This window comes from Vidua macroura, chromosome 26 (assembly GCF_024509145.1).
Source record: "Vidua macroura isolate BioBank_ID:100142 chromosome 26, ASM2450914v1, whole genome shotgun sequence".
NCBI classification, from domain to species: domain Eukaryota; kingdom Metazoa; phylum Chordata; class Aves; order Passeriformes; family Viduidae; genus Vidua; species Vidua macroura.
Window position 1 is genome coordinate 6,330,464 of NC_071596.1, and position 21,689 is coordinate 6,352,152.

General features: G+C 58.2%; 1 protein-coding gene across 2 annotated transcripts in view; it reads right to left on the reverse strand.

Moving 5' to 3' along the window:
* EFNA2 (ephrin A2) overlaps nucleotides 1–21,689 on the reverse strand; it is a 50,442-nt gene that overhangs the window by 21,292 nt on the left and 7,461 nt on the right. The window contains exon 1 of one of the 2 annotated variants that reach the window (XM_053999522.1): nucleotides 17,248–17,397. The exons of the other annotated variant lie outside the window; for it this stretch is intronic. Coding sequence (XP_053855497.1) covers nucleotides 17,248–17,369 — 122 coding nt within the window. The 5' untranslated portion in view covers nucleotides 17,370–17,397. Of the gene's footprint in view, nucleotides 1–17,247; nucleotides 17,398–21,689 lie in introns of those variants that run through there. 2 annotated transcript variants of the gene reach the window in all.

Here is a 21,689-nt window from a genome sequence, read left to right on the forward strand (position 1 = left end):
GACCACGGACTACCCTCAGCACATCCCCATCCACAGCGGGGTGACCCCAGGTGCATCCCGGAGCATCCACATGGAACCCAGCCCCTCACCATTCCCATTCCCATTCCCATCCCATGTCACTGCCACTGCCATCCTCCTGGTCCTGCCATCCTCCCAGGCCTGCCATCCTTCCAGTACTTCCATCCTGCTATCCCTGCCACTCTCCCAAATCTTGCCACCCTCCCAGCACTGCCATCCTCCCAGCACTGCTATCCCCCTCTTCCTGTCATCCTCCTATCCCAATCTTCCATCCCAGTACTGCCATCCTCTTGGTCCTGCCATCTTCCCGGCCCTGCCATCCTTCCAGCCCTGCCATCCAGCCAGCATTGGGTTTCCTTTCACGGAAGGGGGAGCTGCGAAAAACGCATCAATTATTGAGCCGGGGCGGCGAGCCCGCCGCGTCCCCCTTGCTGATGCCGCTCAGGTAGAGCCGCGCGAGCCGCAGTCAGACACCTCTAACACGATTAAGCTGCAGGGCTCTGCCAGCGCGCTTCAAGGTCAACTTCTCCGAGGCTGACAAAAGGCACGGCGGGCAGCAGCTCCCCCCGCCCCCGCCCGGGGTGGCAGCACGCTGGGGACGGGCACCGGCAGCCCCCAGAGGTGGCACCGGGACAGGGGCAGCTCCAGGGCAGGATGGCAGGGGTCCCACGGGGATGGGGATGCAGTGGTGGGGCTCCCGCTGGGATCAGGGCGCAGTGATGGGGCTCCTGCTGGGATGGGGATGCGTGGCCGGGCTCCCAGTGGGATGGGGATGCGGTGGTGGAGCTCCTGCTGGGGTGAGGATGCCGTGCTGGGGCTCCCACTTGGTACCGGGCTCCCAAGCTCAGGCCAGGGACCTGCTGTGCCCCTCTGCAGCAAAGCTGCTCCTGTCATGCCGTGAGGCAGGAGCGGGTCCAGCCCGGCTGGCTGCACGTGGAGAGGGAATTAGATCCAGATGTTTCCCCCAGCAGCCGGAAATCGCTTCCCCCATCTCGGCAGCCCCTTCCACTGCCCCACAAGGCCTTGGTGGGGACCAGCTCTGGCTGCGTGGAGCGGTGCCGACGGGGCCGGGATCCATCCCGGCAGCAGAGGGACCAGGGAGGGGACGGGATGGCAATGCCAGCTCTGCCGTGGTGCTCCTGCACTTGGCATTTGGGTACTCACAGTGACAGGACCCCTGGGCTGGCACAGCCACACTCCACCCCCCTGCTCATCCTCATCCTGTTCACTCCCTTCAAAAACCACCCCGCTCTCATGCACGGCAAAGGAGGAACAGCCACCCCTCCCACACTCCACGAGAATTCCCTGCAGGAGAACAGGGATGGGTGTTCTCTGGATTGGACACTCACCATGCCCGTCAGAAGGCAACAAAGCCATAAAAAATCCCAAACCTCAGGAAGGGAGGACCCAGCTCCAGTATCTGGGAGCACATGGGTTGGGGAAGGGCTGACAGATGGCTCCAACAATGGGTGCATGACACAGGTCACCCCCAACACCATTCTGGAGAGGTCTCCCAAAGGACACCACACCCACAGGTCCCTGTCACCACCTCAAGACATCTCTTGCTATGGGGAGGGTTCCCAGGGCACTGGGAAGGGGACACAGATTTCTGGCCCTGCCACAAGAGTGAGGAAAACCACCTAAAAACCTCAAAAACCCATTTGAGAAGCCAGAAACCAAATTCCTCCCCTCTCCCATTATTTAAAGCCCATTCAGCTCCCAAGTCCTCAAGGATGCAAGAATCTCAATTACCATTAAAAGAATGCGTTCCTGCTCCTCCATTACGGAGAAAAGCGTGAAAACCAACCCCTGGGAATTCCACAACTCTAGAAAGAAGAAAAATAAAATATTCATGTAATTTAGATTATTTAAAATGTGGCAGTTGGTAAACCAGTCTCTGCACTGGAGGGAACTGGGGGTGTTCACACCTTGCAGAAGGCCAGGACTGGGTCAGGGCTGGAAAACCCAGTCGTAGCCACGCAGATCCCGGTGCCACCCCGGGCACCCCACGCCCAGGATCCAGCGTTAAATGGGTTTTTAAACACCTCTGAGCTTGTGGGATGTGGCGCTGCAGAAGGACAGTGGGTTATTTTTATCATTGCATTAGTTCCAGTTTAATTGCTGGGATGTCATTAGCAGCATGGAGCAGGGTCCAGGCATGGGGACGCTGACGTCGGGGTGTCTTGTCCCAAACCCCGTGGATTGAGACTCTGCATGTGCCTCTCCTCCCACCAACAGGGCTTGGTGACAACCAGGGACAGGAACCATTGACCAGGGACAGGGCCAGGAGTCATCAGCCAGGGCTGGACCCTCCCGGCTCATCCTCTCCGGCCCAGATGCTCCTTCTCCTCCAGCTCAATCCAGCAGCTCCAGGGAAGAGGATTGTGGCTCCCTCCAGACCTCCCTCCTCCTCTTCCTCTCTCCACAGCAGGTTCCAGTTCCCCCCAGTGCTCCGCAATCTGGAATTCTCCTGTTGTCCCTGGTTCTCCAGCCCCGGGGTTCCATCGTGTCCCACCAGCCCATCCCACCTGGGACCATCCCCCCTCCTGCTCCCTTCACCAGCCCCTCTTGAAATTCCCACATCTCCAACAGGGCCAAACACCCCTGGCTTGTGCCAGAGCCAGAGGTAGGGATCTCTTGGGTCACCCAGAGCTGGGACGCACACTCAGCTCTTCCCTTGGCTGCTCCCAGCAGGAAATCTCCCACTGGTGCTGACCCAAGACCTTCCCAGCCCTGGAGCTGAGCTAATCCCGGGTTTCACTCCCCAAGGGGCTGGGGGGTGGCACTGCCATCGCAGGGACCCTCCGCTGTCCCTGTCTGCTCTGTGCTCACACGGAGCAGGAGAGCACAGCGGAGCAGAGCCACTGCTGAGAAACCACCTTGGAGGAAACCAAAGCTGCCCAAAATGGCACACGGGAATGGGGACACTGGAACTGCCCTCCCACGCCTGCCAGCCGTGTCCCAGCCAGGCGTGATCCCAACGGCTTCTCTCCACCAGGAAAGCCAGGATTGTGCTGCTAACAGCTGCCCAGAGCTTTGGATCATGGCCAGCACAGTGTCCCCAACCCACCAGGGATTGGCCACCTCCCAGCCAGGCCCCACAGCCCCCTCCCAGCCCAGCAGCTCCCAAAATGCCAGACGGGATCAGACACAGGATGTGGGATTTGCTGGGCATGGTTTCCCACAGAAGCCTCCGAGCAGGTCGAGGTTGTCAGAGGTGCCTGAGCAGGCTGGGCAGGGATGGGCAGTGTCACAGGAGGTGACAGTGGCTTAATCCCAAAATAGGAATGGCTCCTAGCAGGGAAAGCCTGGCCAAGGAGCATCAGGCGCAGGTGGACACGCTGGGGAGCCGGCATGCAGAGCGGCACCCCACAGTCTGGGACACCCCCGTGCCAGTGCCCCTGCACCACTGCCTCCCACTTCAGCACTTGGGAGGTGACACCTGGCAGGGACAGGGCACATGGCTCCTGCAGAGACCAGTGACGTTCTCGGGTGGATTTGCTTTATAGGGTCAGGGAGGAAGGAACCAGCGCAGAGATATTTAAGTGGCGTTTCGCCATCGGAAAAAATTAGAGTCACAATATTAATTAATCCTCAAAGCACTTTACGAACATTAACTAATTAAGCCTCCCAACCCCTCTGCGAGGTGGGAAAGGTATCATTGTCCTCGTTTCACAGCTGCAGAAAACCAAGCACGCGGAGGTGACGTGACTCGCCCAAGGTCGCTGCGAGCCAGGCAAAGGTGGGAACAGGTTCCCAAAATCTGCACCTCGCTCCTCAGCAGGGCAGGACCCAGCAGTGCTGGGCACCGTGGAGCCCAGGAATACTGGATCCCAGCATCCCGAGCCAGGTCCCAGCATCCTGATCCCCACCCAGGCCAGGGTGGAGAGGGACAAACCAGGACCCGTATCCCCAAAGGGACATCCTGGGGGAAAAACCCACCAGACCCAGGGGCAGGGAGTTAAAACAGAAACCACCGAGGGGTTTCATGGAAAGCCCCACCGACCCTGCGCGGTTTAAAAGCGATTAGAGCCCTGCCTGGGTTATCAACCAGCGTCTCAATCCCGCGGCATCGATCCGGATAATAGCCGGCAATTGTTCAGATACAATATCATAAAGTCACTTTAACTACAGCCATAAAGCTTCCCCCGCCTGCAGCACCGCTGGGCTCCCCGCATCGCGCCGGGGACAGCGCCGGGGCCCCGGCACTGCCGGCACGTGCTCAGGCCTGAGGATGGTGGGGGGACCACTCTGGGACCCCCTGAACAGGGACAGGATCTTCAGGGATCACCCCCCGCTTCCACTGCTGGGAGTGGAGGGAATGTGGAGCCCCCTGGGGCTCCCCTTGCTGTTGCTCCTGGGAATCTGCAGTGCTGGGGCTGGGGAGCTCCAAGGCAGCCACTGAGATCTGACGTTTCAAGTTTTAATCCGTGGGATTGATGGGAACTGGCAGAAATGGGGGGTTCTCCCAAATGTCCCTGTCCAGCAGCCCGGATCCCCCTGCTCCCCTGGTTTGTCATTGCCCCCGATACATGGAGCTCCCGGCTGGGCTGTGTCGGGATCTGGCTCCTTCACCTCCTTCCCAACTGCCAGCCCCCCATCCCAGGGTGCTCCCACTCTGTGCTCCCTGCCCTGGGTCACCAGGAGTGCCACTGGAACTGGAGAACACGGCTCCAGAGGATACTGCTGGAGAACCCTGCCAGAGAACCCAGATTCCTCACCCGCCGCTTCCTCACCCACCGCTTCCCACTGCTTAATGAGCACAAAATATTTCCATGTTGCCAATTACTTGGTTCGTTTGTGATGCTGCGGGCAGCGCTGGCGCAGGGAAAATCTCCCCTGGAGCTGGCCTGGCCCCCAGGGAGCAGGGAGAGCCCCAGCTGGGTCTCCCCAGGGCTGAGCATCCCCTCCCTCACCATGCACCCCGAGACCCCCCCGGCCCCCTCACTCAGGGTCACCGTCATCAGCAGCCTCCTATCGACATTCCCACGTCCCCAGTGACATTCCCATGGCCCCAGTGTGACACTGATGGCTGCAGTGGGACAGCAAGCCCTTGCTAGCATTTAAACAAACCTTTGAGGGACTTAAAAAAGGCTTTTCTCAGTTGTTCCCCAGCAAACAATGGTTTGGGGTCCAACCTGTTGGTGCCACTTCCCAGCACGGAGAAAACCCTGAGCAGCACCAGAGATGTGCCAACCTCAGGCTATCCCAGGTGGGTCCATCCCTGCTCCCATCACATCCCCAGGCAGGATTCCCAGCTGGAGCCCCGTCCCCTGGCCAGAATTGCTGCTGTGACCATCACCACAAAACCATTCCAGCAGGTCAGTCTCGAGAGCTGCGTTCCTCCCACCTGCACCCATAAATCCTCCCTCCAACTGGAGCAAGGAAGTGATTTATAAGGTGGAATAAATATTACAACGTTTAAGGAAAAATATAAAAAAGTCACAAAAATCCATTCAGCTGGATTCCCCTCCCCTGGGAATGGGGTCTCGGTGACACCGGGATTTTGGGGCAGCGAGGAACATGCTGGGAAGAGGCCAGAATGAATTGGGCTCTGGCACTGCCAAACCACCTGGATGTGGGATGCACACCGGAACCAGCCATGGATGTGAGCCACCACGTCCTCACACAGATCCCAAACCAGTGTGGAAAGAGCTGGGGGGCTCCAGTCCCTCCTCACGGAGTCCTGGGCTCTGCGAACATGAACAAGAGACTTCACTGCAGACATCCCAATCTCTGCTCCCATCTGAAATTCCCATATCCAGCCCCGGAGCGGGCGGACGCACTGTGCTGCAGGACATGGAGCTGTCAGAGCCATGTCCTTCTACATCTCTCAATCATTCCACCAACATTAATTCCTTAATTTAGCCCCTGACAGCGATCCTCACCTTACCCACAGAGAAACTGAGGCTGGGGGAGGGAGAAGCCATTTGTCTCCGGCTAATGAGCTGGAAGCCGGATCCAGGATCACCCCCAGGTTGCAGGACAAGAGTCCCTGCTCCCGATCCAAAGCTTTCTATCATAAAAGACAAGATTATGATTTATGCTTATCATTACTCAGCTTTGAAATGGAGTCCAGATTTTCCTGGAGTCCAGATCCCAGCTGTGACACTGGGCCCCGGACATTCCCCCACTGCCGGTACTCTGCATCCCAATGCCGGGAAGAGCCAAGGAACAATGGAAAACTGCAGATGGCAGCAGGATGAGCGGGGAAAGGCAGCGGTTGGGTGGTGGAACTGAGTTCCACTGACACCAGGAGCCATCACAGAGAGGGGAAAGACGGGAATGCCCGGAAGAGCCGGCAGGGAAAGGCGGGAGCTGGTCCAAGCTGAAGGTCACTCGCGGCAGTGAGCGTTAGGAAGGCCGGCACTGCTTGGGCTGGATGCTGCCTCCAGAGCACACATCCTGCAAAAGCAATCCCTGTTCCCAAACCTGCCTCCAACTCTGCCAATTTAGCCTTAAATCCCACCTCAAAGGGTCAGGAGCAATGCCAGGGCCATGGCGGGGCACGCGATCCTGGTGCTCCGCAGGACTCGGCACCCGCGCGGCTCTGGCCAAACCAAACCCCGCGACCCTGTGGTGATCCAACGGAGACTTGGACGGAGCCTGGAGCCAGAAGCCATTTCTATTCCAGACAGGCTTGGATTCTCTGTTGGAAACCACACAGGAGCACCATTTTGACCAGCATTTACAGCCGGGACAGGTGCCAGAATTCCCATGTGCCAGTGCCGTATCCGACAGCAGTTCTCCAACAATGGGACAGTCACTGGGACAGTCACAGGCACAGCCCAGCAGGGCCACGGCTCCATCCCGAGTCCCTCAGCCAGAGCCAGAGAGCAGCAGATTCTCCCAACCACCCAGCACGAAAGATCTTGAAAAGCCAAGGAGAGAGCCTGGAGCATTCCCAAGATCGACACCAAGCCCTGGAGCATGAGGCTGCTCCCGAGGGAAGAACCTTGCAAGGTTCAGGATAACAGTAATTTCCCAAATAAAGGATTTTGCAGCTCACCCAAATCCCCCATCAGCAGCATGGGGAGAGGACGAAGGAGAGTCCCCATCCTAAAATGGGGATCCCAGGAGCTCACCCAGGGGCGAGAGAGCGGCCGGACACACAAAGAGAGGGAATTCCAGTTACAGGATTTGTACAGGTTTTTTAAAATGCAGAAAAATGGTGGAAAGGCAGGAAAAAGTGGAGCAGAACAATGGGAAAATTGAAACATCCAAACACCAAGAGGCAGGGAAACACTCCAGGAGAGAATCTTTTTCCAGTAGCATCTCTCCCACCTCCCACCCCACTCCCCTGGATGTCCTGCTCGGTTGGTGCTGAGAATTGGGTGAAATTTGAAAAAAGCCCCTTTGGAAGGGTCAGCACATCAGCCCTGGCTCAGGCAGCTCCAGTGTAATGTTGGATAAAAATAAAACACATTTTGTGGGCACAATGTAAGAAGAAGGGGTTGGTGAGCAAACCAGGAAGGTTTGTGGAATTCCATCGGAAAGACCTGGATTTGGAAAAAGCTGATATTCCTGAGGTGAAGGGGGAGAACGGCCGACAAAAGGTCCTTTAGATTTCAGGGGAAAGGGAAAATAACGGCTGTTGTATTGTATAAAAGCACCGACCATTCCAAAATAACCTTGGAATAAAAACGCCCATCCCAGAACAGGGCGGCTTCGCCAGCACAGGGTGGGGATGGAGGGATGGAAACGGACACACGGACACATGGACACGGCCCAGGCAGCTCCACCAACCCAACCCGGCACCGCTCCGCGATCCGGCACCGCTGGGGCTGTGCCAGCAGCTCCCGACCCTTCGGAAGCCGGGTACCCCCGGCCCTCCCCGCTGTCCCGGGGGGCTCTGCCCCGCGTTTTTCCACTCAATTTCCTTCCCGCGTCGGCAGGAGATAAATCCCTCTGCTGAGGCAGGCGGCCGGAACGGCAAAGCCAGCGGTGCCAAGTTTAATAAGCAACCCTGATCGAGAATCCAGATAATAATTGGGATTATCGAGCTGGCTGGGAAAGAGCTTCCTCAGCTCCTGACGGCACCCGTGCGCGGCGCCAGGGTGACAACGACACCCGCGGGGTCCCCAGTGGGGCTGGGACATTGATGGGAGACTGGGATGCTCCTGAGGAGCAGCGGAAGCCCATCCATCACTGAATATTAAAATAAAATCAAAATAATACAGCCCTTTTTGAGTGCTCCATGCACAGTCAGAACCGGCGGCACAAGGGAGCCTGTGGCCCCAAAATCCCATGGGAAGACCCTGGGGGTCCCAGCTCCATCCCCACCTCTGCAGGAGCTTCCCGGCATCCCAATTTTTGGGGGGGACAAACGGAGCCAGTGCCGTCCCAGCGCCTGCGGAGAAGCTCAGCCGCCGAAATAATCCCATCGCGGTTGAATTTTGTGCAGGGCACGAGGTCCAGGGGCTTTCTTTCCTCAGTGGAAACAGGATTGGAAAACGAAAGAATTGGGATTTTTCGAGTTCTCTACAGGGTCAGGCTGATTTTATTTTACTGCAAATATAAATAGGGTTTTTGATAAATAATAAAAAAAAAAAGACTGTCTAAATAAAACCCCCCTGGAAGACATGGCACGGAATCCGGAATCCTGGCAGGAATAGCTGTAGCCAGGCTGAGTGCTCTGGAATATTTGTATTTGCTGTCTAAACACTTTATCTCTTTCCCAGCACATGGGTGAGTTTTGCTCCCGTGTAATGTTCAAGGAAAAATAAACCGAGACGGATAATTCCTCCTCTTCTGCAGATAGAAAAAGAAAAATCCGACAAAACTTGGTTGCACTGGGGGAAATAGCAAAATATTTCCAGGGAAATTCGACCGAACGCCAAGGAAGTAGATGGAGGAGGTGACTGGGATGTGGCAGGAGGAGGAAGCTGGGGATGGAATGGGGCTTCCCCATTCCCAGTCATTAAAAGCCCCCACAGCCATTTACTCCCCTTTTTTCCCAAAGTCAGCAGCGCTGGGAAGCGAAGCCGAGAGAGGTTTGGGTTTGGCACAAAAGATCTGAAATCCAGAGTTGGATTCCTGGAGGATTTCGGGGCTGGTGGAGAAGGAGCTGAAACAAAAAGTCCATTCCTGGAGTTGAACAAAAAAAGGTATTGAGTGATGGTGTAAAACTCTGCGGATCCTGGGAACGCTTCGGCAGCGCGGTGGGAATACCAGGGGTGGGAATACCAGGGGTGGGAATACCGGCAGTGGGAACACCAGTACAGGCATCCACGGGGAGCAGTGGCTCCGGGTCCAGCACTGGGATGGTATTTAGTGGGATCGACCTGGCACGGGCAGCTCCGGTGTTCGCACAGACACACGCGTGTGCTTGGAGGTTCACAGCTACAGGGAAAACGGAAAAATCCCACAAAACAAGGCCGGAGAAGCTGGAAACATCAAGGAAAGAGGAAAACTGGGAGGTCAGGAAGAGGTGATGTGCTGAGGAATGTATCCCACAGGATCCCACCGTGTCGTAAGTTTATCCCATGGGATCCCACCCCAGCACAGGTGTATCCCACGGGATCCCACCATAGCACAGCCCCAGCAGGACACAGTTCAGCCCTGTGGCCGTTCCTCTCCCAGCAGCGGCATCACTCGCTGCTCCGCTGGGCCTTGGGAAGCAAACACGGGAAGAGGGGAAAAATTTAAAAGGGGAGGAATTAAAAAAAAAAAAACTTTCAATCCCTGTTTCCGAATCTCTCTCCCTTCTTAAACGACCCAAAGGAAAATGTCGAACGGATCCAAGCGGAGCCCGGAATGGGAGCGCGGATCTCGCTGCCCCGGCGCTGATTGGCTTCACCAGAGCCGAACGCCGTCGATCCCGGGCTTTGTGCTCCCGCTGGAGATGGATCCATGGGCAAGCTGGGCCAGATAGGGTGATCCCAAAACTGCCAGCACCTCCATTCCCTTGGAAGGGCTCACTCTGGACCCCCTCACTGCCCCTCATCAAGGGCTACCTTCCCCTACCTTCATTATTATTCCAGGGAGTAAATTTTCCTCCCTTGGAATATTTTCCCCCACTGTTGTTGCTTTGAGCGCCTCATCCCCCTCTGAAGTTCAGGACCCCCCACCCCGTGCGGGGGCACAAAGCCCGGCTTCAATCGGAGCGGGGCGGAGGTAGGGGCTTTCCAAATCCCTCTGGAGCAGGAGCCTCTCTTCCCCCATCACGTCTGCTGCACACGGAGGAGCCACGGGAGCCGCCGCAACCCTCAGGGACACGGGGCATATTCCAGGGGCAGAGCAGGATCCAGGATGCAGAGCCCAAAGTTCTGCTCCTCATCCCAGCAGGGACAAGGACACTCCTGGACAATGCCTGGTTCCCTCCAGCCAAAGTGGCAAATCCCATCAGGATCAGGGCTCATCCCAGTCTCTTGCCAAGGGATGGGATAAGGTCAGGATAGGATAAGGTCAGGAGAGAAGTGGAGGAGTGGAGCAGGATTTGTCCACCACATGGACAGGATAAGCTTTGAGGACCCCTGGTTCAAACAACCCTTCCAAAATTAAGGATATGCCCTAAAGGTGACACCTGTCCCAGATGGGGCTGGCAGGGAGGTGTCACCCCAAGGGAAATGTCGAGAATGATCTCTGAGCACCAGCACCACCCTGCCTTGCCAAAATCCACGGGGCTTTGATTTCTCCACGGGTTTGGGGCTCAACAAGAAAATTTTGGCAAAAACACTTCCCAGCCGCCCTTCAGGATGAAGCTTCAGGCTGGCAGCTCCATGGCCGTGGATCTCCCCATCACCAACCCCAATTCACACAGTCGGGCAGCACAGCTGAAGCCATCGGGTGACCCCGGTGGTGACCCCAGCCCTGCCCTCACCCCCTCCCAGCACAGCCCACTCACATCCCCCCGCAGCCCCGCTCAGCTCTTTTGAGCCGGGAGCCTCATTAGGAGGTAATTAGCTCCGGAACAATGGGAAGCTCTTTAGCAGCCCAGGCACAGCGGCAGCAACAAGCCAAGGGGGAGCGAGGGAGGAGAAATAAATAAATAACAACACTGTGGCCACCCGGGAACAAACCAGGACGGAGCAGGGACACGGCCCCGTGCCGCCAGACGGGCTCCATCAGACTGCCCTGCTCTCAGCTTCATCCCTTCCCGCTTTTCCTGCCGGGATCAAACCTGCCCTGGTGCATCCCACACCCCATGGGCGCCGTTTCCCCAACACGGCTCCCGGCCAGCTGGTGGGAACAGCCATGGGGTCCCCAAATCCAGAAGGGCTGGGCTGGTGGCAAAGAGTTTGGAACCACAGATACCCCCAAACACAGCCCTGGCTTTGGGGAGGGCTTTAAAAATGCCTCTGGAATTTATCTGGCAAAGGCCAAAGTGGCCACCGGCTAACCCCAACACTTCTCCAGCTCTGGAGAATCATGGAATCACTTGGATTGGGAAAGAGCTCCAAGATCTTGATTCCCAGCCATAATCCAGCCTGGACCCTTGGAGCACGGTGCTTCCCCCTGCACCTGCAGAGGCCAAACAGGGCCTGGTCCTGTTTTTGGGATGGATCTCCAAGCAGAGGGAAGCGGCCGGACATCGGGATGAGCATTGGGTCACGGCATAGGGGGAAAAGGAATTTAAACACCTCTTAAGGGGCTGCAGGTAACAGTGCTCCGAGCTGCTCGCCTTCCATAAATCCCGTTAAATCCAAGGAAGCGGGGCAGGATCTCTGCCCCAAGTGGGGAAAACCGGCTTGGATCAAAACGGAGCCTCAGAAATCACGATTAATATCTAACACAAAAGAACCGAAATTGTCACCATCAGGAACAAGGAGCTATTTAAGGAACAATTGCTGCAATTTTCCAGCCAACCCAGCAGCTGAACCTTGTCAGACACAGGCAGGTATGGCTCCAGCCAGCTCCTGATGTGGCACTGGGATGGACACAGCCAGACAGCCCTGTGCCTGGAGGCAGGTAGACCCACAGCCAGGTACACCCTGGAGCCCCCAGGTAGGAATTCCAGGGGAATGTCACACAGGGGTGGCACAGCATTGCCAGACGGGGGTTTTTGGCATTGGATTATTTGTGTGTGTGAAGTGTATTTTGCGGGGGGGAGGGGGGTGAATAAACACCCACACACGTAAATAAATAGATAATTTATATAATAAATATAAATATATTTGTATGTAAATAAATATAAATCGATATGTATATAAATACATGTGTCTTTCTTTATACAGCAGCACTTCCAAAGCCTTCCACGGTACCCGAGGGCATCTCTCACCCCCTGGACCGTTCCCACTGCCCACCCTCTGCGTGTCCCCCCCCGAGCAGGACACCCCGGGATCCAAGGGGGATTCTGGGGACCGTCCGACCCTCCGGCAGCTCCGCACGCCCCCAGCCCATCCTCGCATTAGGATGCGGCGCATGGCCGGCATTTGGATACCAAATGTGCAACCAGCAGGGAATGTAATTGCGGTCCCTGGAAAGGGACAGGCGGAGACGGAGACGGGCACGGAGAGAGAATCCTGTCAGCGACGCCGGCCCGGTGGTGTCTGCTCTCCATTAACCACTCACCGCAGCCCTGGGCTGGTGAGGAATTGCTAACACGGCTTAACGGGCTGGAAAAGAGGGGTGGGAAGGGCTGGGAGTGATCTCGGCACAAAGGGAGAACAGAAGGAGGAAAACTAAAAGAGCAGGAATTGCACAGGACGAGGCTGAGTGCTGGCACACCCAAACACCCAGCACTGTTCTGGCACCCCGAGAAGGGACTCGGCCTGATGGTGACACAGGAACAACCCGAGTGCCAGGGTTAAAATTCACATTAAAATCACTCCAAGGGGGGAACAGGGCATGTTTCTTTCAGGGGCTGCTGAGAGCCCCAGTACGATGTCCATGGGAGCAGGGAAGGGAGACACAGAGAACTGGGGACACGCACTAATGAGGGTGATCCCAAAAGTCCCAGCCAGATCCAAGACACAGAGGTTTTGGGATCCAGCCCCAATCCAACATGGAGACATGGGTGGGATCGCCCAAGCTGATCGCTCGGCCACCCCTCTGCAGCACCAAATTCCCCTGGAAGAAACAGATGTGGCATCGTCTTCACTCCCTTCATGGAGAAGTGGGACACACAGCCACCAGTGGCCTGGTCACAGCCCCTCGTGACACACAGGTGGGCAACTTGGCTCTGGCTTGGGTGGTCAGTGGGTCACGGCCACGGCTTTCCTGGCCACGGCCACCGTGCTCCAGGCTCTCAGACAAAGCACCAGCGACCGGCAGGCGCCAGGGCTGCAGCTCCAGGAGATGGGAACGCAGGAAAAAGGGGCACAAAATCCAGTGGGACTGGGAACATGATCTAAATCCCTTCCAAGATGTGCCCCATTCACCTCAACCCCACCACCCCTGTGGCAGAGGCACCTTTCCCCCCAGAAGTCCTGCTCTGCCATCACCGCTGGCCCTGAGCATCACCTGGCTCTGTAAATCCCCCTGCCAGAAACCATTTCTCCGGTTCTCGATCCTGGGATTGGGGAGTGCAGAGGAGCAGAACAGAAATCCCAGCTGTGCTCACAAACCACACTGAAAAATAATACAGAAATCAGCAAAAGAACCGTTCGGAGGCAGCGCCGTGACCTCGGCGTTAAACCAGGCCACGGGCACGATCCCGTCTGGTCCCAGGGATCTGTGCCGTGAACGGAGGGAGGAGAACCCCTGTCACTTTGCACGTTCCTGCCGTGGATCCAGGCACACGGCAGTGACCGTGAGATTGCTGCAGGAACACCGGCCAGCATTCAGGAATGATGATTCCCTGCCCGTCACCCGGCTGTCGGCAGAGCAAGGGACGGCAACAAATCCCAAACCCTTCGTCTTTCCTTGGCCTCCCAGGGGTTTCCAGCATGGCCACGAGGCCATGGGTCAGAATCACAGGCCTGGGGACCTTCTGAGGACAAGTCACTGCTTCCCACAGACCTTTTCCCCCGTAGCACGGAGGTTTTCCCAGATCCCTGATTTTTTGTCGCACAGTGCCGCACGCCAAGACATCCACCCTAAACCCACTGTAGTGGGGGGGGGCAATGGGGGCCAAAACTGGACACCCCAACCTGCTGGTGATGCTAGACACTCCAGCACACCCAAATCAACCTGGTTGGCTCCCAAGGAAAATCCACCCTGGAATCCTACGGGCGAGTGGCTGCCGCACCACCAGCCGGAAAACACGGAGTGACGGCAGGAAGAGCCCTGGGCGTCGTGGCAGACCCCTGCCCACAGTGCCGGACCCCTGCCCACAGTGCCGGACCAGGGAGGAGCCCCAAGGTCCCATCCATGGGTACATCACCTCGGACACAACCAATGGATCCACCCGTGACTGGCCCAGCCATGGCCAACAGATCCACACCCGGACAGCGACCATCGGCAGCGCCTGTACGTGCCACGGAGCAAAAATCCACACTTCCACATGGTAACAAAACTATTATTCTATAATTCTACCTTCATCATCCTTCATTTTTTTCCTGGATAACCCAGGAGTTCCATCCAGCCAAACGTTTTCCTAGCGCATCCTCACAAAACCATTTAAAAATAAAAATAAACCTTGTAAATCCACAGCGAGTAGTTAAATCTCTCCCCAGAACAGGGAAATTGCAGCATCCCGAGGTACCACTTATTTTTAATTTAGCCCCAATTATGAAATATAGAATTATTCTAATCTGGGCAAATCATATCGACCATGAGATTTATTCCTGTCTTTTATAAAATATAGATTGCTGTTTAAACCTGAGGAAAAATATTTAGTGGCAGAGAAGGTCTGTGGGTTCAAACAGGACATTTTAACCTTGGGTCTTTTCCCCCTTTTTTTTTTAAACCCCTTTTTATTCCCCCCTTACTAAATGAGGTGTTGGTGGGGGGAGAAAAGAATGAAAACAAGGGACCAGAAAACACATAAATACATTTTTTCTTCATTTTTAAGAATGAGGCGGTCTTGTAGTAACTCCAGAGAAAAAATAAACCCACCGCTGGGTTCAAAAAGGGAATAAGCAGGAAACTCAATGGCAATTTCAATCTTTGCAACCCCTAATAAATTGCCTCGAATTCCGAGAGCCGAAGGCGCAGGCGGGGAGCGCTGGCGACACGGGGCGCTCCCACATTGGGGAAATTTGGGTCACATCCCGGAGCCAGGCGCTGCGGACGTGCCTGCTGAACCCACCAGCCATTGTCTGCTCTTCCCTCCCAGCCCCTCGCGCTTCCCTCCACTCCATTTTATTTTCCCCCCTCCTCGAAAATATTTTCCCTGCCAACAGCAGATTTAGAAATGTATTAATATATATGGAATAATGATCCACTGTGGATTTTTCGAGGAGAAATTCTCGGTGGCTTCTACGAGGGGACGAAGGGGATGGAGCCGACGCCATCACCAGTGCGGGGTCCCAGGATGCCCATCCCCAGTGGCCAAGGGGCTACTTTTGGCTGTTGGCACCACCGTCGGAACCCTTGAGTGCCAAATCCCATCCCCAGAAATCCCGGGCACCAAATCCCAAACGTCAGAACCTTTGGGTGCCAAATCCCAGCCATCGGAACCTCTGGGTGCCAAATCCCAGCCACCGCCCCAGCCACTCTCATCTCCGGGATGCCAGAGTCGGACCGGGGTTGACACCTCACACACGTTTGGCATTTGGGAGAACAAAAGAAAAAGAGCCCAAAGTGTGGGAGCTTTGGGGGGAGCACCAGGAGCTGAAATCAAAAACTTTGCAATGGGAAAAAAAAAAAAAAAAAAAAAAAAAAAAAAAAAAAAAAAAAAAAAAAAAAAAAATTATGAAAAAAAAAAATAATTCCCTGGCTCTTACAATCCCCCACAAAAATGTGAGGGAGATAATAAAATCCATATGCACCGCAGGCGGCCCACGACGCAGGCACCACCGCCAAGGAACCACCACCAAGGCACAAAGGCACGGGCTCGCCCCATTTTGGGGCGGACAGAGGGGCACGGGTGGGTCCCCCCAAAGGGACGTGTGGAGGTTGGATGGACACCAGGTGCTGCTGAGGGTTCTTGGCCCTGCGCGTGTCCCAGCACCGAAACACCGCCAGGAACTTCACCCAGCGGCACTGGTGTCATCGAGGGAGAGAAGGTGGCACCGAGGGTCCCCTCACGGATGGCAGCAGGGGATGAGCCACCCGGAGCTGGAGGAGCTGCCTCATGTCCCTGGCAGCCCTGGGGACGAGGACCAGGCCACGCCGTGCCCCACAAGTCCACTCGTCACACAGGGACTGAGGGGGACAAAGAACCCCCCGCTTGACCCAGAAAACAGAACAGCCCAAAGCCAGGGGCCACAGGGGCTGCACCCACCAAGCTCATCCCTCACCACTCATAGACACTGCCAGGCTTGGGAGAACTTTGAGGAATTTTGGGGGAAATGGGGATTTGATGGTTGGTGTTTGTTTTTACAGGAATCCCCACAAACAGGCCTGTTCAGAGCCCAAAGAGTCTCCCCAACAGAGAGGGTGGGGGGTCCTGAGGGTCCCAACCACCTGAGCATTCCCAGAGCAGAATTCCTCCTGCTTCCAACTCACCAGCAGTTTTGGGTTCCTCAAAATCATGAACAAAGAAATATGATAGAAACGAAACTCTTGCTCCCAAAGAAAAAGCACTTAGTGGGGAAAAAAACACACAGAAAAATCAGAATTCCAACTGGAGCCAGGAAACGAAGCCAACTGTGGGGATTGTGCTTCCAGGATGGGAATGACCCGGGAGCAGCAGGGCCGGCCATCCCCAGCTCCGCACGCCCCGTGCCCTCCTCAGGCCCGTTTTGCCATTTCCCCCCCAGATCTTTCTTTCCGACTCTCCCCCAGCCGCACCCGCTGCTTTGGGCGGATTTCGGGTTTTTTTCGCAGAACCTTCATCCCCGGAGAGGGACCGGGGGGAGACGGGGTGGCGGGGGGAGGAACTTCAACTTCCCCGAAGTTGGGCGCAGAGAGGCCGGGGGGGCCGAGCCGCAGCCCCCGCCGCCCCCGGGAACGCGCCCCGCGCCCGGCGATGCTCCCGGCGCTGCCGCAGCCCCCGGGGACGCTCCGCCCGGGGCCCCGCGGGAACTTTCGGGGGAGGGAGCCCCGGGGACCACCCCCCTCCCCGGGGACGCCCAGCCCGTTCACTGGACCCCACCGGGGGCTCCAGGTAGACCCGACCCGCCACGGGCGGCGGCCGCCGCTGTCACCGGGCGGCAGCGGGCGCTCGGCGGGTGTGTATACGGGGGAAAACACCGACTGGAACTCGGGCGCCGAGGCCGCCCCCGCCGCCCCCCGCCTCACCTGGGATTGCTCCGGTTCCAGTAGACGGCGAACCGGTCCGAGATAACTTTCCCGGTCTCGTCGGTCCAGACGCAGACGCCGAGGAGCGCGGCGAGCAGCGCGGCCGCCCCGCAGCGCACCATCGTCCCGGCGGGCGGCGGGCGCGGCTCCGGCCGCTTCAGGGGGCGGCGGGGCCCTGGGGCCGGCCGGGGACGGCGGGCGGGCGGCGGGCGGCGGCGGCGGCGGGCGGGCGCCCAGCCCTCACCATCGCCCGCGGCCCCGGGCGCCGTCAGCGGGGGGACTCGGGGGCGGCCGCGGTGCGGCGGCGCCGGGGCAGCCGCATCCCGCGCTCGGGCGGCGGGGACCGGCCCGCTTCCCGCGGCGCCCCGGGATCGCCCCGGTAACCGAGAACCTTCCCCCCCCCACCACCACCACCCCCCGCGCCCAACTTCGGCCAAGTTCCTCCGAGCCCCGCGGCGCCGCCGCCGCCGCCCGGTGCCGAGCCCCCGGTGCTGCCGCCGCACCTGCGGGCTCAGCCCCGGGCCCCGCCGCGGGCTGCTCCGCCCCGGGGACAGCGGAGAGACAAAGGCCGGGCCGGGAGGCCGCCGCTCGCTCAGTGCCGCCGCGCCATGCTGCGCCCGCCGCCCGCGCCCCCCGCGCCCCCCGCCCGGGCCCGCCCCCGCGCCGGCCCCGCCCCCGGCCCCGCCCCCGCCCCGCCCCTGACACATTGTTGCCACCGGCGGCCGCGCGCGCGCCCGGCGCGGCCCCAGGGCGGGGCTCCCGCGCGCCCCCGCGGCCACGCCCCTGCGGGGGGGGGGGGGGGATCGGCACGGGGGGGGCGCCGCGACCCCCGGGGGGGCTTTGGAAGGGGCGGGGGTCGCACCGGGTGGGCCGAGGGGCCTTGGGAAGGGGGGGGTCAGACCGGCGGGGGGGGGGGTCTGTGGAAGGGGATGGGTCACACTGGCAAAGCAGGGGGGCTTTGAAAAGGGGAGCGGCTCACTGGCAGGGGATTGGGATTTTGGAAGGGGGGGGGGTCACATGGGTGGGAAGGGGGGCTTCGGAAGCAGGAGGGAGGTTTGGGGGTCCATTACCTTGAGGAGGGGATGGGCTGATGGGGGGGGTTTGGGGTGCCCGGGGGGCGATGGGCAGGAAATGTCAGGAAGGGGCAGTCAGGGGCTCGCACTGGAAGGGACACGGATGGGGACTGGGACAGGGACATGTTCTGTGACCCACAGGTGCCAAGGAAAGACAGACAGACGGTGACAGGGAGAGTCCCACCCTCTGCAGAGACATTTTTTCACCTCTGATATAAGGATAAATTAAACAATAATTCACGTTAAGCGATCTCCCTGCTTTGTTGAAATGGAAAACAGCGATGGGAATAACACAGAGCCCTGAAGCTGCTGTGGGGCCACATCCAGCGCTGGGGAGGACAGAGTTCGGGGAGTACACGGAAAATCCAGCGGAATTTTTGGTCACAGGTGTGCCACCCAGCAACATCCCTGAACAAGGACACCCCACGGTGCCAGAGCCACATCCCCAAGCCAGGACACCCCACAGCCCTGGAGTCACATCCCTGAGCAAGGACGCTCCTCTTGGGCTGTCCAGGGGAGCTGGTCCTTGCTGGACAGGATCTGCTCTGCTCCCAGAGTCCCCCAGGCCCCCCCAAGTTCCAAAAACTGTTTCAGAAGGATGAGTGAACACAGAGGGACTCCAGACCCTCCTCCCCAGGGACCACGGAATGTCCCCCTGGGTGTCCTGGGGTGTCCTCCCACGTGTATAGGTCCCCCTGAGCCCCTCGGAGCCAGAGCTGGCTCCCACCAGAATTCCTCAGGTGCCTCCAGATGCAAAGACACTTCCAGTTGGATTCACAAAGCACCAAGGTGCCCATTAAGTCCATCAGGAGGAGCAGTTCCAGCACATCCCGCTGCCTGTCCTTCTGCTCAGCATCCAAATATCCCTGTAAATCCATCTCCATCTCACGAGCTCTTAGGAGTTTGTCCGTGCTAAAAGGGAGGGAGCGGCCCGGTGTAAAACACCTCCAGCGCCACACGGAGAGGTGGGATATAAATAAAATATGGATCCTCCTCATTATTTATTTAGCAAATCTGTTTAGGAAAAACTCCACGGACTGTGGGGCTCAGCATCCCTCCTCCCACCCCAAAGCAAAACAAATAAAAACCAAATTATTTTGGAATAATGCTGCCGGAGCAGCCTCCCGTGCCGCAGCTCCATCAAGGTTATCCATCTCCTCATCCCGCTCCCACCAGGATCTGTCTCCATCAAGCCCCCGACAGCCAATCTCCCTCCTGTCAGCGGACGCTGCCACAAACCCAGACACTTGTCTGTCAACTTCATTTGTTTCCATCTCTCCAGCCAAGGCACTAAAAGCCTTTCGGGGCTCTCCAGGAGGCCCGGCCGTGGTTCCTCCCAGCTCGGGGACAGCGGCGCGAGCCCTGGCAGAGCCACATTCCATGGCCAGCTCCAGGGCCAGCTCCAGGGGCATGGCCAAACCCACAGCTGCCACCCCGCAGAGCAATCCCACCAGTGTCTGTGGACTGGGGAACGGGGATGATCCAGAGGGCACCGTGCTGCCCAAGGGGTCAGCCATGCCTTGTGGTGCCAGCTCACCAATGGGCACTCGCTGGCTGGAGATTCCCAGTTCATCCCAGCTTGGCCCAGGGCATCCCAGTTCAACCCAGCATATCCCAGCTCACCTCAGTGCATCCCAGCTTAGCTGGGCTCAACCCCATGCATCCCAGCTCGGCCCAGATCAGCCCAGTGCATCCCAGCTCAGTTCTACTGGAGCTGTGGAGGATCCCAGATGAAATTCCCTGGAAAATGGGATGATCCATTGGGATCAGGCAGGAGCAGCCCCACACCCGCTCCAGTGCCTTCCCTCCCAGCCAGGACCCATCCCAACGTGAGGGAGAGTCCAGGGAAGGAAAACCTTTTCCAGGATTTTTCTGGCTTCTCCAAACAGCACCGGGTTGTTTTTCTAACCAAACAAAACCAACTATTTGCCTTAATTACTGTAAATCCTGCAATTTCCAGCCCCCAGCTCCATGCAGGGGGCAAGGCTGGATGCAGGGAGGGATAATTCATACCTGCCTTCCTCTGCATTAATTGGATCGGCCAGGAAATTATGGAAAATATTTGCTACTGATAAAAAACCCCTTTCCCATTAAAAAGGTGAGGAGTCACCGGGAAAGGGCCAGGAAGCACCAGCACAGAGCAGAGCCAGGCTGCTGGGAATGGAGCTGCAACAGGAAAAAAAGGGGCCTGGGTAGGTCCCTTGGAGCTTCCCGAGCTGGAAGGGACCAGTGTGATGGGAAACCCCAGCTGGCAGCAGGATCCAGATGCCCGGCATGGAGGCAAGAGGGTGGTGCTGATGCCCCCAGCCACGGGATCCTTGGAATTGTGTGGCATCCACAGGCACCAGCCCCCATCCGTGGGTTCTGACCCCACCCATGAACTCAGGTCCCATCCAAAGGCACCGACCCCCCAGAGGTCAGGGAGGGACCCATCCCTGGCTCACAGAGCGGGGGTCAGCGCTGGGGACACCCATCCACGTGGCCGGACTGTGGCACAGCTCTGGCTCCCAGGTGTTGTTCTCTGGAGCCTCCCACGTTCCTTGAGCTCCCAGTTTATTCAGGATACCAAGTAAGCTGCCACAGATACGCAAAACCGCAAAACCCCACAATCATATCCCAAATGTGGGTGCACCCGGAGCTCCTGTGCGGCCCCCGGGATCCCGGGCAGTGCCTCCCCTCCAGCGGGGTGGGAGAGAGGCACAGCCTGCGGCTCTAGGTGGGAACCCGGGAACACCCAAACCCCTCCCGCAGCCTGGGCACGGACACGCCTCGCCCGCGGCCGTTCACACCTTCCCCCAGCATCACCGGGCGCGTTCTGCCGCCTCATCTGATGCTCCTTAAAACACCCAGCCCCAAAATCCAGCTGCGGATAAATCCTTCCCACGCCGGAGCCGTGCTGCCACGAGACAGAGCGGCTCCCCCTGGCTCGGTGGCATTTGGTGACCGCCGTCCCTCGTCCATCGGGGACGGTGGCACCGGAGCGCCCGCTCGCAGCAGTGTCCGCAGAGCAATTTCCCACCATGCAAACCCACAGTCCCCTCGCGAAGGGGGCGGGAACGGTGCGGGATGGCACCTGGATACCAGCGCAGCCGACACCTGGAAAAACAGCTGGGAAGCCGTCAAGGGCCAAAACCCTGCGGTTTCGGCCCAAAGCTGCGGCGGCGGCGGCGGAGCGGCAGCACCGCATTGCTTAGGCAATACCCCCCTCTAGTGCCGGTGCCCCTCGCGGCCCCCCGGGGCTGGCACCGCGCACTCGGGCCGCCGCTAATGCGACACAGCCCCGGGCCCTGCTTGGATTGCGGAAAACACCCGGGAAAACAAAGACCCCCCCCCACAGATCGCAGCTCCACAGCCCCCCCAGCCCTGCAG